Consider the following 16,177-nt stretch of genomic DNA (forward strand, 5'->3'; position numbering starts at 1 on the left):
AATTGCAGAGATCACAGGGTGAGGTCTCATGTTCTGATTCGCAGCAACTTGGGATGCTCTGGTGAGACCCCCCTGCAGCTCTGGGGTCCTCAGCACAGGACACACATGGACCTGCTGGAGAGGAGCCAGAGGAGCCCCAGAAATGATCCGAGGCTGGACCAGCTCTGCTGGGAGGACAGGCTGGGAGAGCTGGGGGGTTCAGCTGGAGAAGAGAAGCTCCGGGGAGACCGTAATGAGACCTGTCAGTGCTTAAAAGGGGCCCATAAGAAAGATGGGGACAGACTTTTGAGCAGGGCCTGTTGTGGTAGGACAAGGGGTGATGGTTTTAAACTAAAAGAGGTGAAATTCAGGCTAGATATAAGGAAGAAACTTTTTATGATAATGGTGGTGAGAGCCTGTCCCAGGTTGGCCAGAGAGGTGGTGGATGAACCATCCCTGGAGACATCCCAGGCCAGGCTGGACGGGGCTCTGAGCAACCTGAGCTGGTGCAGATGTCCCTGCTCATGGCAGGGGGGGCACTGGATGAGCCCAAACCACCCAAACTGTTCTGTGTTCCTGCTGGTCCAAAGGTGACCCCGGACAGGTGCCACTCTGGGCGGGTGGTGACGTGCCACAAACAAATAAACCTCGCCGAGGTCTGACGCAGGCAGGGCATGGCCGCACCCGGCGTGCTGCCTGAGGGAAAACGGGGGGTGAAGCGGGGCTGGTGGCGGCGGGGCAGGGTGTAGTGCCTTCCCCAAGACCCCACAGGCCCCAGCGGGAGGGGCTCCGTGGCAACGGGGCCACGCGTGGGCCTCCGCTTCCCCCGCTCCGCCGGCGTGTGGCGACGGGCGCCGCTACCCAGTCAGCGCCGGCCGGCGGCTGTCACACCAGCCCCGCCGCCTTCCTATTGGCTGGCGCTCCTCTGGTACGAGCGCCCTTCAGCCAATAGGCGCACCGCCGGCCCACCGAGCGATGGACTGAGCGAGCTGATTGGCGGGGGGGCGGGGCAAAGGCGGCCCCGCCTGATCCCGGTTAACCACCGGGCGGGGAACGGGGGGGGTGGGGTCCGGCGGGAACGCGCGGTATCGGCGGGGGATCAGCGGGGGCCCCATGGAGCTGCTGAGGAAATGGCTGGGCCACCCCGAGGACATCTACCACCTGCTGCGGTTCAAGATGGGCGGCTACCGGGCCGTCATGCCGCGGATGGACACGGTGAGCGGGACGGGGTGTGATGCCGGGGGCGGGGGGGATGCGCTTCTCTACCTCCATCGGTCGTGCGGTGCCCGGGAGGGGGGCGGCGGCGCGGGGGCCGGGAGGAGGAAGCGGAGGAGGGAGCTGTCACCTCCCTGCGCGGCTGCGGCGTTGCCGTGGGTGAGCGTTGCACGGCCCGGTGTCACCCGTGGGCTCGGCTTGGTGGGGTTCGCGCCGTCTCGGTGCTTCCCGGGCGTTGCACCGGCTCCGGGCATCGCCCCGGCTGTTGGCTTTCGGTGCACCGGAGCGCACCAGCCCTCACCGCGCGTTGCCGAGGGCCGGTACCCTGCGTGCGTCGCACCGGCTCCCAGCGATGCGCAGGCCCGCTGCTTTGCATCGGCTTCAGGTTTTTTCCACGCATTGCACAGGTGCTTGACGCTGGTCCCAGGTCTTGGCGCGCATCGCGGTGCCACCGGCTCGATGTTCTCCGTGCATCGCGCCGGCTCCGGGCGTTGCACGGTCACGATGCTTCGTTTGCATCGTACTGACTCAGGGTATTGCTCGTCCCGGCTGCTTTGCACCGGCTTCGTGCTTTCCGTGCATTGCGCGGCCCCGGTGCTTTCCGTGCACGGCGGCAGCTCCGTGCATTGCACGGCCCCGGTGCTTTCCGTGCATTGCACGGCCCGGGTGCTTTCCGTGCACGGCGGCAGCTCCGTGCATTGCACGGCCCCGGTGCTTTCCGTGCATTGCACGGCCCCGGTGCTTTCCGTGCACGGCGGCAGCTCCGTGCATTGCACGGCCCCGGTGCTTTCCGTGCATTGCGCGGCCCCGGTGCTTTCCGTGCACGGCGGCAGCTCCGTGCATTGCACGGCCCCGGCGCTTTCCGTGCACGGCCCCGCCGCTCGGACGGGGCGGGCACCGAGCGGGTTAAGGGGGCGGGCGGTCCGGGGGGGCGGAGCGGGCAGCAGCCCCCCGCCGCCGCGCCCCCATGGCGGCCAGCACCAAAGCCGTGTCCCTCTTCAAGCGGACACTGACCCTGTCCCCACCCCGGGGACCCCCACGGGCGCTGGGGCGGCTGCGGGGCGGCGGCGGCGGGCGGGGGGTGCAGCAGCAGCGCGGTGTCCCCGCCGCCCCCCCAGCCCCACCGCCGGCCGCCCCCCGCCTCCAGCCGGCCCCTTGTGCCCCGCTCTGCCCGCAGGACTCGCTGGGACGCGGCCTCCGCACCTGCTACCACTACCTCAACCAGACCAGCCGCAGCTTCGCCGCCGTCATCCAGGCTCTGGACGGAGAGCTAAGGTGAGGGGGGGGACAGGGGTGGGTGGGAGGTGGGGGATGCAATGTCCCCCCAACACTGGGGCTCCCCGAGAGGTGGTGGTTGCAATGGTGCAGTGTCCCCCTGACACTGGGACTCTCCAGGAGGTGAGGGGTGCAATATCCCCCAAACACCAGTGCTTTTCAGGAGGTGGTGGGTGCAATGTCCCCAAAACACTGGGGCTCCTTGAGAGGTGGTGGGTGCAATGGTGCAATGTCCCCCCCAACACTGGGGCTCTCCAGGGGGTGGTGAATGCGATGTCCCCCTGACACTGGGGGTCTCCAAGAGGTGGTGGCTGCAATGTCCCCCAGCACTGGGGCTACCCAGGGGGTGGTGGGTGCAATAGTGCAATGTCCCCCTGACACTGGGGGTCTCCAGGAGGTGGTGGCTGCAATGTCCCCCAGCACTGGGGCTGCCCACAGGGTGGTGAACGCAATGTCTCCCCAACACTGGGGCTCCCCAGGAGGTGGTGGCTGCAATAGTGCAATGTCCCCCGACACTGGGGGTCTCCAGGAGGTGGTGAGAGTGATGTCCCCCCGACATGGGGGCTCTCGGGAGGTGGTGGGTGCAATAGTGCAATGTCCTCCCGACATGGGGGCTCCTCGGGAGGTGGTGGGTGCAATAGTGCAATGTCCTCCCGACATGGGGGCTCCTCGGGAGGTGGTGGGTGCAATAGTGCAATGTCCTCCCGACATGGGGGCTCCTCGGGAGGTGGTGGGTGCAATAGTGCAATGTCCCCCCGACACCAGGGCTCCCCAGGAGGTGGTGGGTGCAATGATGCAATGTCCCCTTGATACTGGGGGTCTCCAGGAGGTGGTGGGTGCAATTTGCTGTATTTCTTTAGCTATGCTGCTGGGAGAAGCTCCCTTTCCCCCCCTCCCAGTGCAGCAGATTGCCCAGTCACTGGGCTGGACTGGCCGACCGACTCACACTACAGCCCAACGTGGGATTTCTCACGTCTGAGCTGGCCGCCTGCAATTCATCCCCCCTCCAAAACTGGTTTCTGAGCAGGCCTGTGGACGGGCACTACAGCTGCTTGGCCAGCAGGCGGTTAAACACGCCGCCTGGCCATGTGCTGTTTGTGACACCCCGGGAATGTGTCCTGGCAGTGCCAAGGCTGGCGATGGCCTTCGGGATGGCCCTGGGGAGGTGTCACCGCTGCTGGGAGGAGGTGAGCGAAAAATCCGGGGCTGACCGAGGCTCCAGACGCTGCCAGAAAGGTGCGTTTGGAAACAGCCACCTCAAAAACTCTGCAGTTGTCAGACACGGCTTGCTGCACACCCATTTTTTTGCTGTGCAAGTTTTGCTCAGCCGTGCAGGAAAGTTTCAGATGGTAATAGTAACAGAGGATGCAAAGCTCAGCTGGCCTAGAGCCTCATGTATATATATGTGTATATATATATATATATGCTTTATATATTATATTCATACAGAAATAACTGATATCATCATGCAGATCTCTCTCCAGTTAATCCCAAAATGGATTAATCATCAAAATCAGGGGTTCCCGCGAGTGGCACTAGACACGTCTAATGCCACAGTTGTGAGCCTGCCAAGCGGCTGCAGGCGCCAGCCCGAGCACTGGGTCATCTGTTGGGTTTCTGAGCCCTGGTTTGGTGTTTTGGACAGTGCCCCGTGGTTGTTGTCCATCATTTATGAAATTGGTCGTCCGCAGCCTGTTTTACAGGAAACGCAAAGAAATTCAGCGGCTTGGCTGGGGTTGTGTGGAAAGGTATGAGCAGAGCCAAGAATTAAGCTTTTTTTCCCCATGCTTGGTATATTAGCTAATGTAGAAATTAAGAAAAAAATAGGCCAATTAATAGAACACCTGGAAACCTGTTAGCAGTGTCAGTATGGGGCATGTTTGCCTTGATCTTCCCGCAGTTTTCCTTCTTGCCTGTGTTTTTTGTTCTTTAATCCTTGAGTTGCAGCTTGCTCAGATCAGGAATGCTCCCCACCCTCAGGGCACAGAAACTCCTTCCTGGCATCTTAAAAATGTTTTTGCTGGATCTTCGCAACCCGGGGCTGTGAAGAGATTGCCGCTGAATTACAGATTGCTGCTGAATTACAGCCGGCTCTGTAGTGGATCAGAAGCAGCTCGTTTTCAAAGCCCAGTAGCTCCGCTGGAGAGTTTAGGGACAAAAGAGGGAAATGCAAAACAGGCAGAATATAGGAATAGGCAGCCAGCTTGCAGAGGGAGTTAGTTTTGCTGGATTGTGTTGCAGAAGTGCTTTCGTTGATGTTGTAATGGGGGTCAAGCTGATCTGTGGTTACAGACTGCTTAATATTTGCTGTCGTGCTTGCTGGTCGGAGGAGCTCGGTGTGAGTTGGGGTCTGCGCCACAGCCACGTCCCCTCCCCGGCCACAACTTTGTTTGCAGCCTCTTTGGAGTGAAACCTCCTTGTTTGAAGGCTGGGAGAAGCGTGAAGCTCTTGCTCCCTGGTTCACATCCCTGCTGCTGGGAGAGTTTCCACACGTTCCCCAAGGACTGCTGGAAAATTGAGTGCTCAGAGCGATGCTTGCTTAATGCCCAGGAGTTGAGCTAAAATGTTTGCTTTCTTCCTGCTTATTTATTTTGGCCCCATAAACCATGCGTCTTGCTGCCTAGGGCCTTGTCCAGCTCCGTGGTTTTGGGCATTTTCTTGGAAGGTGGGTGGAGCAAAACTGCAGCTTCATTGACAGCTGAGCCAGCATCATAACTCCTGGTGTTGGAGAGGGGAGGGATGGTGCTGGAGCCCCATGGTCTTGCCATCCCTGGGACTCTTCGGGATCAATTCCTGCAGGTTCAGCTGCTTTGTGGGAAGGACCAGCCTTGTGCTGGCAGAGGGTGACTGTGGTGGCAAGGAGAAAGTCCCACCCCTGCCATGAGCAGGGACATCTGCACCAGCTCAGGTTGCTCAGAGCCCCGTCCAGCCTGGCCTGGGATGTCTCCAGGGATGGTTCATCCACCACCTCTCTGGCCAACCTGGGACAGGCTCTCACCACCATGTGGTGGCACCGGGGTGACTGTGGTGGCAAGGAGAAAAGAGACCTTCTCACCTGGGAAGAGGGGAGCTGCACCTAGGACAGGGCTGGAGCTTGAGCCCTGAGATGGAACCAGGCTTGCTCTTTGGAAGCGGGCGCTCCCATTTGTGCAGAGGGGAGGTAATGATGGGATGTCCTCTTCCCAGCGCTGTCACGCATGTTTTCTGGTGGAGATTGTGGTTTTGGTTGGCCTCTGTCATCCCCATGGATCTCAGGTTGGAGCCCAGCTGGGACCGTGGTGCCTGGGAACCCTGCAGAGAAGTGGGGAACTGGAGCAGACCTCGCTTACTGTGGAGTTGTTTTTGTGATATTTCATAGAATCGTAGAATGGTTTGGGTTGGAAGGGACCTTCCCAGATCCCCCAGTGCCACCCCTGCCATGAGCAGGGACATCTGCACCAGCTCAGGTTGCTCAGAGCCCCGTCCAGCCTGGCCTGGGATGTCTCCAGGGATGGTTCATCCACCACCTCTCTGGCCAACCTGGGACAGGCTCTCACCACCTTTGTTGTAAAAAAAAAAAAAAAAAAAGATTCTTCCTTTGTTTTGCCCAAATCACCATGGAGCTAAATTCAGTATATGATGGAATCTAGGGATGCAGATGCAAAAGTGGGTTAAATAAGTTTTTGAACCCTTCTGGGCTCTGGAGGTGTTTCTAGCTTATCCCTTGGCACAGTGTAGATATGAGAGATGCTTCTGGGATGGCATTTCAGGTTCTGCTCTGCTTTTTCTTGGTTGCTGCTGGTGGAAGTTGCTGCTGGATGGGGTGGGAGTCCTGGGCACTTGCATCGCGTCGGAGGAACCTTTGCAACCCAGTTGAAATGAAATAACTCAGTCGTGCAAAGGGACAGGAGGGCACGAGGGAGCTGGTCTGAGCACTCAGATGCGTGATTTGACGGACGGAGGTATTAAATACCCGTCGATTAGGGAAAAGACACCAAATTTAACAGTATTGACTCTATGAGCCAGCTGGTTTTCCCTGGCTGCTTAATTACCGCTTGCACGTTGTCATCCCAGGGTAGCAACGCTTTCGTCTAGTAATTAGCACTTAAGCAGTCCAAGCTAGTTACCATTTGTCAAACAATTAATAAACGCATCATCCCCTTGAAGTATCACTGTGCTCATTTAGAGCTCAAGGATTGTTTTATATAAATCCTGGAGTCTAAGCTGGTATTTTTTGCCATCAGGACTTCTATTTTTCCTTCTGCCACAGAAATATGGACCCCGGATGGGGAAGTTGATCCCATTATTCTCTCCCAAACAGGATAAAAGGATGCTGGGTGCAAAGCAAGGGAAACAATAGGAAAAGTACACCTGTTTTTTCCCTCTTCCGTAATTTGCATTTATTTTTTCCAATCAGTTGGCCTCAGGCTCTGTCCTCTGGGTCCTGGCGAGCGCTGGCCTTGCTTGCAGGGTTGGATTTGGCAGTTCCCAGGGAGACCTTACAGGTCCATCCGTTCCCCAGTACACATCTTAGAAAGCCAAAAGCCATGCCATAGTTCTCTGTATGAAGGGAAAAACCTCGTTTTTCCCAACCCAGCTCAGTCGCGCTGCAGCTTTCGCAGCGCTCAGCCCATGAGGAGTTTGTGTGGAGTTACCTCTGGTCCTCAGGTTCAAGGAGATGCTGAGCCAAGGTGGGTTGGGAATTGTTGCTGTTGGTGCTTTCCATCCCTAACCTGCTCCTGCGACCTGAGCAGCACGTTTCTAATGCATTTATTTTATGTCCCTTGGGAAGCTGACACCCTGGATCTAGTCGAAGATGTCCCTGCACGTTGCAGGGGGTTGGACTAGACGAGCTTTGAAGGTCCCTTCCAACCCAAACCATTCTATGGTTTGATGGAAGAAGGATTAGACGTGGACATCCCTTGACCAAAGCTGGTTTCCAGACTGTAGGAGACACTGGGATACAATGGTGGGGCTGGGAAGGTTTTCATATCACCACTTTCCATTCTGAAGTACTGTATTGCTTGAAATGTGAAAGCGAATTGTTCTGCAAGTTCTTGTAGCTTGCAAGGCATCAGTGACAGGCAACCCCAAGTAAGGGATGATTGTTCTTTTCTCCTCTCCCCAGACATGCCGTCTGTATATTCTACCTGGTTCTCCGTGCCCTGGACACCATAGAAGATGACATGACCATCAGCTTAGATGTCAAAGTCCCGATGCTGCACGAGTTTCACTCCTATCTGTACCAACCGGAGTGGAAATACATGGAGAGCAAGGAGAAGGACCGGCAGGTGCTCGAGGACTTCCCCACGGTAAGATGTCCACCTCGTTGCTTCAGCCGCCTTGTGTCACCTTGGTTGTCTCTCCGTGTCACACCTGAGCTCGTTCAGTCCCCACCGAGCCCGTAGCTCTTGGCAAGAGCCGCATCACCTGCACGTGGGGCTGGACGCAGAGCTGGAGTGAGAAACCCAAGTATCGTGCAATTGCCTACGTGGGCCAGCGGTGATCTGGCTGTGGAGAGTGGCAGCTCTAAAAAGTGGCTTTTTGCCTCCGCTGTTGGAAGAGTAAATGACTTTCTCCTTGTGGAGAGAGGTTTGGATTTGTTCCCCACCACTGAGCTGGGTGTCCTGTCACCCCTAATAAATAGGGAGAGGAGGAGAGCTTGTCTGGCATTGGCTTATAGATGGACCAGTGTTTGCAGTGGTCCTGAGGGATCTGCTCTACAGCTACAGGGATCTGTGTGCAGATCTTTGACATGATTATAGGATAAAAAACCACCCGCTTTCTGTAGCAGTAGGAATGGGGTAATCATTCGGAAAACTGAGATGTGCTGTGAATTTTGATGCTCAGCCCTGGGATAACAGTGGCTGTGCCTTCTCTGGGAGGGGTGCTCTCTATAGGAGGTGCCTGTTTCACGGGATTCTTGATGTGTAGGTAGGTGTGCAATTAGAAAAGCTTTCGAGAAGGTGTTTTTGGCACTTTGTTGTTCTTTCTTCGTGTGTTATGTGTCGCTCAGGCAATCTGAGTTCATATTCAGGGATGATTTTAATAGTATTTGTTAGAGGTGTACTGGCAGATCGTGCTTCTCTCTGTAGTGAATTTCAGCCGTTGAGACAGAAGCAGAGCTGATACGTTTATTTTACAGAGTGACTGAGACACGGGCTGGCTGTACTTACCCACTGATGGAAAATGAAGCTCAGCACAATAAAACACGATGTTCCACAGTTTAGGGAAGGGTAGGACACGCTCTTAAGTTTTTTTTTTTGGTGTGAGAGCGACTGAGTCACTGAATCATGTTATTGGACACGCAGAAGGAGGATTTCACGCTTTCTCTTGTCGCTTGATGCTTTTCCAGTTGTGCAAAATGTCCCCTGAGGAGAATAGACCTCCGGAATCCTCCCCTGTCTTTTCCCATGGTTGGCGTGGTGGGGATGCTCTCACAAATTACAAAAAAAAAAAATAGCAACTCTGTGCACCAAGCGTAGCTAGTTTTGTCCCGCGACTCCCAGATGATATCGCTCCAAGGCCACAGAGCCTTCCCAAAGATATTGCTGTGTCTGATCTGCCGCCAGAGACCGAGAACAGACTGAGCCTGTGCTTTAGGGGCCTTGAAACACCCCTGGTTGTGGGAGTTGTCCTAGATCTCCAGCCAGGGCAGGATAACAGCTTGGTAAACAGTCTTCTTTTTTTTTTAATTATTATTATTTCTTAATAAATGTTGAGCTCTGCTATTTATTCCTGCCGCTGTCTTTTTTTTCCTTTTTTTTTTTTTTTTTTTTTTTTTTTTCCCCGCTTGTGGTGGTTCGTGCTGCAGATCTCCATGGAGTTCAGGAACCTGTCAAAGGTCTACCAGGATGTGATTTCGGACATCTGCCGCAAGATGGGTGTGGGCATGGCGGAGTTCTTGGAGAAGAAGGTGGACTCCCAGCACGAGTGGGATAGGGTAAGTCAGCCCAGAGGAGTGGACTGAACACGAGCAGGGTCCGCATTGTCTATGGGGACTGAGGAGGCAGAGCATCTCTGTAGGGAAGAGGGTTCATCTGGATGAACGAGGCTTTGGGAGGCTGCTGGTCCTGCCGGTAACGGGAGGATGATGCAGGTTGTTGGTGTTGCCCACCAGCACGTGTTGGGTGACTCATCGCATGAACTGTTCCCCTGTGGGTGATTCATTCGGCCGCTGGAAGCAAAGTGGCGCCTTGGTGGGACATGGTTGGTGAGGTGTTTGCTGGGGGTGGGAAAGCTGAGATGTCTCGGAGGGACGTGAGAATGCAGGGCTTGAGACCCCCCTGCAGTGCTGGGCCAGCTCTGGGTCCTCAGCACAGGACACACATGGACCTGCTGGAGAGGGGCCAGAGGAGCCCCAGAAATGATCCGAGGCTGGAACAGCTCTGCTGGGAGGACAGGCTGGGAGAGCTGGGGGGTTCAGCTGGAGAAGAGAAGCTCCGGGGAGACCTTAGTACGGCCTTTCCAGACATAAAAGGGGATGATAAGAAAGATGGGGATGGACTTTTAGCAGGGCCTGTTGAGATAGGACAAGGGATGATGGGTTTCAAACTAAAGGATGGGCGATTCAGGCCAGACATGAGGAGGAAATTGTTTACAGTGAGGATGGTGAGAGCCTGTCCCAGGTTGGCCAGAGAGGTGGTGGATGAACCATCCCTGGAGACATCCCAGGCCAGGCTGGACGGGGCTCTGAGCAACCTGAGCTGGTGCAGATGTCCCTGCTCATGGCAGGGGGGGCACTGGGGGAGCTTTGAATGTCCCTTCAATTCAAACCGTTCTGTGATTCTATGAACTTGCAGAAAATGTACTGTAAATTACATCTGAGCATCATTTTTGTCAAACCTGCTGTGGCAAACCGGCAGCTGTTTGTAACTTCTCCTTTTTTTTTTTCTTTTTCTTTTTTTTTTGATGCCCCTTCCCCTCTTGGTGCCTCGCAGTATTGTCACTACGTTGCTGGGCTGGTGGGGATCGGCCTTTCCCGTCTCTTCTCTGCATCAGATCTAGAAGACGCCATCGTTGGGCAGGATACAGAATTGGCGAACTCCATGGGCCTCTTCCTGCAGAAAACCAACATAATCCGTGACTATCTGGAGGACCAGCAGGAGGGAAGGGAGTTCTGGCCCAGAGAGGTGGGGGAAAACGCTGCCTTGGGGCATTTCTGCTCTGTCCCCATGGGAAATGCTCCAAGACGGAAGGTGCTGTTGTTGCTGCTCTGACACAGGGAGTTGCATGCTCCCATTAGAAGGATTCCTGCTGGAATTTTCTTTGAAATCCCCAAAGTCAGAGGTTTTGTTGGTGTCCGTTGATGGTCTTTCATACTTCTGTGCAAGACCTGGAATGGATGAAGCGAACCATCCATGCTTCCCATGACACCCATCTCAGGAATATTACAGGGTGCGGAAGGCACACAGCTACAATTGTATTGTCTCTCATGTCCCTCTAAATCAAAGTTAATTAAGACTTGATGGTCTGCTGTAATTTTGTTAAGACCCTGCAGTAAAGCAGGGCTGCAGAAGGTCACTGCTGTTGGTTGTGCATCTTCTTGATCGTAACAGTTGTTGTAATGCCAGCTGGCTGACGAGTTCCACATCTATCTACAGCTGTCTGTGGGGACGAGGTGACATCTCCCTACACTGCCAAGGACTTGTTGGGCAGCTTCTTCCCCTCTCTGTTTTGCTGGCTCTAGGAATGAGGGAAAATAAGACAGGGTGAGATCTCAAGAGAGAACCTAGCCTGTTCCCAAAGGCAGGAGCAGCTCTGCCTGTACCTGGCAGATGCTTCTCTGCTTGTCTTGAGGCTCTGCAAAAATTTCTCTCTCCGTTTTCCACATGGTTCACGTGTCTCATAGAGCATTTCTTGATGTCAGCCCAACGTGTGACACGTCTTTTCCTCGCCCTGCCTAGAGAAGATGTGGAGATGAGTTGCATCCTTCCTCTTTACAATCCCTTGGTATATATGAAGGCCACTGTCATGTCTCCACAGCCTGTCCTTCCTTTCTTTAGCCTATTAAGCTTCAAGGCTTTTGTGGGTCTCCGATGGTTCTTGTTGCTCTCCCAGACCTCAGACTGTTATTGATGTCTCTCTTATGGCATGAATGTACCCTCCAACTTGTGCATTCTTATCTCGATGTCTAGGTTTGGAGCAGATATGCAAAGAAGCTCTCAGATCTTACCAAACCAGAGAACATCGATATGGCTGTCCAGTGTCTGAATGAGCTCGTCACCAACGCCCTCCACCACGTCCCTGATGTCCTCACGTACTTATCCCGCCTAAAAAACCAAAGCGTCTTCAACTTCTGCGCCATCCCCCAGGTGAGTTACGTTTTCAAGTGGTTCTGCATTGTCTGCAGCCCACCTAAGGAGAAGCTGGAGGTGAAGCAGGTTATGGTAAAGGGTCTAGAGAACAAGTCTTATGAGGAGCAGCTGAGGGACCTGGGGGGTTCAGCCTGGAGAACAGGAGCTGAGGGGAGACCTTCTGATCTCTGAACTGCCTGAGAGGAGGTTGTAGCATGGAGGGAGTTGGTCTCTTCTCCCAAGGAACAAGCGACAGGATGAGAGGAAACAGCCTCAAGTTGTGCCAGGGAGGTTTAGATTGGATATTAGGGAAAATATCTTAACAGAAAGAGTTGTCAGGCACTGGAAGAGGCTGCCCAGGGCAGTGGTGGAGTCACCATCCCTGGAGGGGTTTAAAAGATGCATAGATGAGGTTCTTAGGGACATGGTTTAGTGGTGGACTTGGCAGGGTGAAGTTAATGGTTGGACTCAAGCTTAAAGGTCTTTTCCAACCAAATGATTCTATGATTCTGTGCATTACGTTGGTATTAGCCTGTTTTATCTTCCCTCCCTTTGATCTCTTCCTTCTTTCCTGGTACTGGGTGTTTCTGCTGTCAGTGAGATTGTGGCTTCACTCCAATGTCTTGCCCTCGATTTCTCGAGGGCCGAGGTTACTCCCTTGGCAAACTCCTCGCGATGCAGTAAGGACTCTTATTGTTTCTCTGTAGGTGATGGCCATTGCCACATTGGCTGCCTGCTACAACAACAAGCAGGTGTTCCGGGGTGTCGTGAAGATCCGGAAGGGACAAGCCGTCACTCTCATGATGGACGCCACCAACATACAAGCTGTCAAAGCCATCATGTACCAGTATGTGGAAGAGGTAGGTTGAGCGGCTTCCCTCAGGTCTTTTCTGTCTGTTCCTGTTTTCATTCCTGGAATGGAACTGGGGACACAAGTGAATCTGTTAATCCTTTCCTTCCATCTGTCAGTTCGGTGGTGGCAGGGCATGGTGACCCTGATGTGGTTTTGGCCTGGACCAGACTGGCTGCTTGATGTGTTCCCTTGAATGTACCCTTGGCCCGTGTCGAGATGTAGAGACTGAGGTCCTGCCGTCCTTCTGGTGGAGAACCAGAGCGAATTTTGGGGTTGTCCTATGCAGGGACAGGAGTTGGACTCAGTGATCCTTGTGGGTCCCTTCCAACTCAAGACATAAAGCTGTCACAGAGCAGGCACAGAGGACCTTTCCCACAACACACTTCTGAACATGTTGCATCACCTCCCCATGGGCTGCTCCAGCGAGCAGTCCTGTTTCCTCAGTGTCTGTAGCTGCAGCATGATCTGGTGGTGGTCTCTTTGTGCTCCATGGCCAATAGTAAATACACTGGTTCAAGCAGTGGGACTCCCAACTTCAGGGTACTGCAGAGGTTAAAAGTTCACGTGGAGGAACATCTGATGGATAGATTCATGGGGGAAAAAAAAAAAGCCCCCAAACCAACTTCAGCGAGGGTTGTTAAATAAAAAGATGTTACTTTTACACCAGGGAGACCCCAAAACATATGTTTTTAGAGCTCCCTTTGCAGGTTGACCAACTCCATGACAAGGGACAGTGACACCTTAGCCCAGAGGAGGGTCTCTGCTAGTGCACACCTCCCTGGGGCTCGTGCAGGCAAGTATTGTAAAGGCCATGAGGTTTGCAGACCATGAAGAGAAGATCCCAAAAGACCATGGGGTTATCTGAAGAATCACAGAATCGTTTTGGTTGGAAGAGACCCTCAGGATCATCGAGTCCAACCATAACCTAACCTAACTAGCACTAAACCATGTCCCTAAGAACCTCGTCTAAATGCCTTTTAAACCCCTCCAGGGATGGTGACTCTACCATTTTGTGGCAGTCACTGTCTGCTGGTCGCACTGGGGTTTGGGGTGGGCTGCAGTACACCAGCAGTGAGCTGGGATTGCTGGGCAAGAGACGCTGGTCCCAGCAACACCAGTTGTGATTGAGGGACCGCGGCTGGTGCCGTGTGTTCCATCTCCCATTGCAGGGTGCCCTCAAGAGGCTGCTGGGCTTAGTGCACTTCTCAAGGGAAATGCCACCCCTCGCAGCCCCATGGCGCTCTACCACCGAGGTTCCTCTTAGAATTGTAGAATCATAGAATCATTTCAGTTGGAAGAGACCCTCAGGATCCTCGAGTCCAACCATAACCTAACTCTGGCACTAACCCATGTCCCTAAGAACCTCGTCTAAAGGCCTTTTAAACCCCTCCAGGGATGGTGACTCCACCACTGCCCTGGGCAGCCTGTTCCAATGCCCAACAGCCCTTTCTGGGAAGAAAATTTTCCTAATATCCAATCTAAACCTCCCCGGCACAACTTGAGGCCATTTCTTCTTGTCTTATCACTAGTTACTTGGGAGAAGAGACCAACCCCCTCCAAGCTCCAACCTCCTTTCAGGCAGTTGCAGACGGTTGAGGACATGGTAGCCCTTAAGGCTTCCCCTTCCACTCCGTGATCCCGTTTGTCTCCTCAACCTTGGGTGGGAAGCATAACTCCTCCTTCCCCCATCCCCAGATCTACCAGAAGATCCCAAGAACGGACCCGTCGTCCAACAAGACGCAGCAGGTCATCGCCTCCATCCGCACCATGAGCTTCCCCGGTGGCCCCATGGCGTCGCGCCACCACTACTCGCCCATCTACCTGTCCTGTGCCATGCTCCTGGCCGCCCTGAGCTGGCAGTACCTCAGCACCATCTCCAAGGCCACCGAGGAGTACGTGCAGGCGGGAGAGAACTGATGGAGGGCAGGGGGAAGACGTGGTCGGTGGATGGACAAGAGGTAGGAAGCTCCTCGTCCCCTGCCAGAGGGGACAGCCGGGCAGCGGGGGCCATGGGGCCGGGGACAGTGACGAGGACGGCACGCCGGGGAGCCGCAGCCCCAGGGGCACAGCGCGGCATCGCCGGACCCTGCCCCTTGTCATCTGCTTGGATTGTTACAAAAACTAATCGGAGTCTTACTGTTTGGGGTTGATTTTTTTTTTTTTTTCCCTTCCCTTTTTGGATGGCTTACCTGAAATTTGATTTTTTTTTTTTTTTTGTTAGGATGGTTTTAAATAGAAACTCCCATTACCTCTTTTGTTGCTTAAGATTTGAGACACTTTTTCAGCTCAGAGCTGAGCAAAACCTTCTGGGTTTTGCCTCCCCTTTTTTTTGTTGTTTTTCTTTTTTTTTTAAGCAGCCTCTTCCCCATGGCCTCCAGTGCCTGTTCCCCACTGGAAAGATGCTGCTTCAGCCAGGAGAGGAACACGCTTCCTTACCCAGGGAGAAAGTTCTGGCCACCTTCTGGCCCTCAGCCTGGGCTGGTTGACTTGCTCCAGCCTGGAAAGAGGCAGAGACAATCCACATTTCTATTGCTGTGCTGAAGGAGGCTGCTAGGCTTGAAACAAGCCCTTTTAATGTTAAATTCATAGGAGGTGGGATGCTCTGTCCGCTGTGACGCGCCCCCCCAGCTGAACGTCACCTATTGCAGCTCCCTGTCTCCTATCAGATGCCACCCTGCGCTTGCACAGCTGCGGATTTTAGCAGCTGGGGAGGTGGTGAAATGAAGATGGCAGCTGTTTGCATGGCACTGAGGTGATAAGCCCAATATCTGGCACCCCTGTAGGGTCTGAACCCCTTCTGCAGCCCAAGGGGATGGGTGGCCAAGGCAGGAGAGTGAGGGTCTGCGCTGCGCCGTCCCCCGAGAGATGGTTTTAGGCCACCCCGAAAGGCACCGGCGGTCCCTGCTGCGGGGATGAGCCACAAAGAGGGTGGCCAGGGCCAGTTTCCTTGGCTCCAGCTCAGGATGATGCTTTGGGTTAGACCGGCATGAACTGGAAGAGGCTTCTGCTGCAGTTTTGAAACCGGACTGACTTCAAGAAGGAAACAACGCTTTAAAGGCAAGCCCTGTTTTCTGAGGGTGGATTTTTGTTTTTGTGGTCCCTGTCACCCCCAAATGCTGCTCCTTTGTGAAGGGAGGACAGACAGACAGCCCGCCCGTGTCCTGGAGCTTGGTTTGGTGGCCTTGGCAAGGCCAAGCCATGTCCAGACCGTTCCTGGGAGGGAGGACCCCTACTCCACAACTACCCCTGTAGATAGTTTTAAGCTGTTGTTCAAACAAACTTTGTGCAGCTTCCTGTCTTGTTTAATTAAAGTTTTCTTTGGGAAAAAAAAAACCTCACCTATTTGATTTTTTTTTTTCTTTTTAATCATTTCTTCTACATTTGTAATTCCCCACCCTGCCACAAGTTACAAGCCCTCAAACGAAATGCAGTTGCTTCCTTGCTGCTACTGGGAGCATCTCATTAAAGCAAAGGAATAATTTTAAACAGGATGAGTGACTGCTAAAGGTCAGTAAATTAACTTTTAATAGACCTTGCACTGCAGGCAGCAGGGGTGGTGGCTGCAGATATTCTCCAGCGC

General features: G+C 54.1%; 1 protein-coding gene across 2 annotated transcripts; it reads left to right on the plus strand.

Moving 5' to 3' along the window:
- Positions 1–1,092: 1,092 nt before the first annotated feature.
- On the plus strand, positions 1,093–15,913 carry FDFT1 (farnesyl-diphosphate farnesyltransferase 1). 2 transcript variants are annotated; one of them, XM_065631685.1, is made up of 9 exons: positions 1,093–1,194; positions 2,372–2,469; positions 7,577–7,760; positions 9,263–9,391; positions 10,389–10,580; positions 11,586–11,762; positions 12,452–12,604; positions 14,293–14,555; positions 15,381–15,913. In XM_065631685.1, exons 1-8 carry the CDS (start codon positions 1,093–1,095, stop codon positions 14,512–14,514), a joined length of 1,257 nt encoding a protein of 418 aa, XP_065487757.1. In that variant the 3' UTR covers positions 14,515–14,555; positions 15,381–15,913. The 2 variants fall into 2 exon arrangements, with proteins under 2 accessions (XP_065487757.1, XP_065487756.1); XM_065631684.1 differs by having other exon boundaries at positions 14,293–15,913.
- Positions 15,914–16,177: the final 264 nt, after the last annotated feature.

This window comes from Caloenas nicobarica, chromosome 3 (assembly GCF_036013445.1).
Source record: "Caloenas nicobarica isolate bCalNic1 chromosome 3, bCalNic1.hap1, whole genome shotgun sequence".
Classification (NCBI taxonomy): Eukaryota; Metazoa; Chordata; class Aves; order Columbiformes; family Columbidae; genus Caloenas; species Caloenas nicobarica.

What these genes read in the sequence shown, in the direction of transcription:
- FDFT1 (XM_065631684.1), top strand. Translation starts at nt 1,093, where the DNA reads ATGGAGCTGCTGAGGAAATGGCTGGGCCACCCCGAGGACATCTACCAC. An exon ending in GCTCTGGACGGAGAGCTAAG is followed by an intron (nt 2,470 to 7,576) that starts GTGAGGGGGGGG and finishes TCCTCTCCCCAG; the next exon opens with ACATGCCGTCTGTATATTCT. An exon ending in TGCTCGAGGACTTCCCCACG is followed by an intron (nt 7,761 to 9,262) that starts GTAAGATGTCCA and finishes TTCGTGCTGCAG; the next exon opens with ATCTCCATGGAGTTCAGGAA.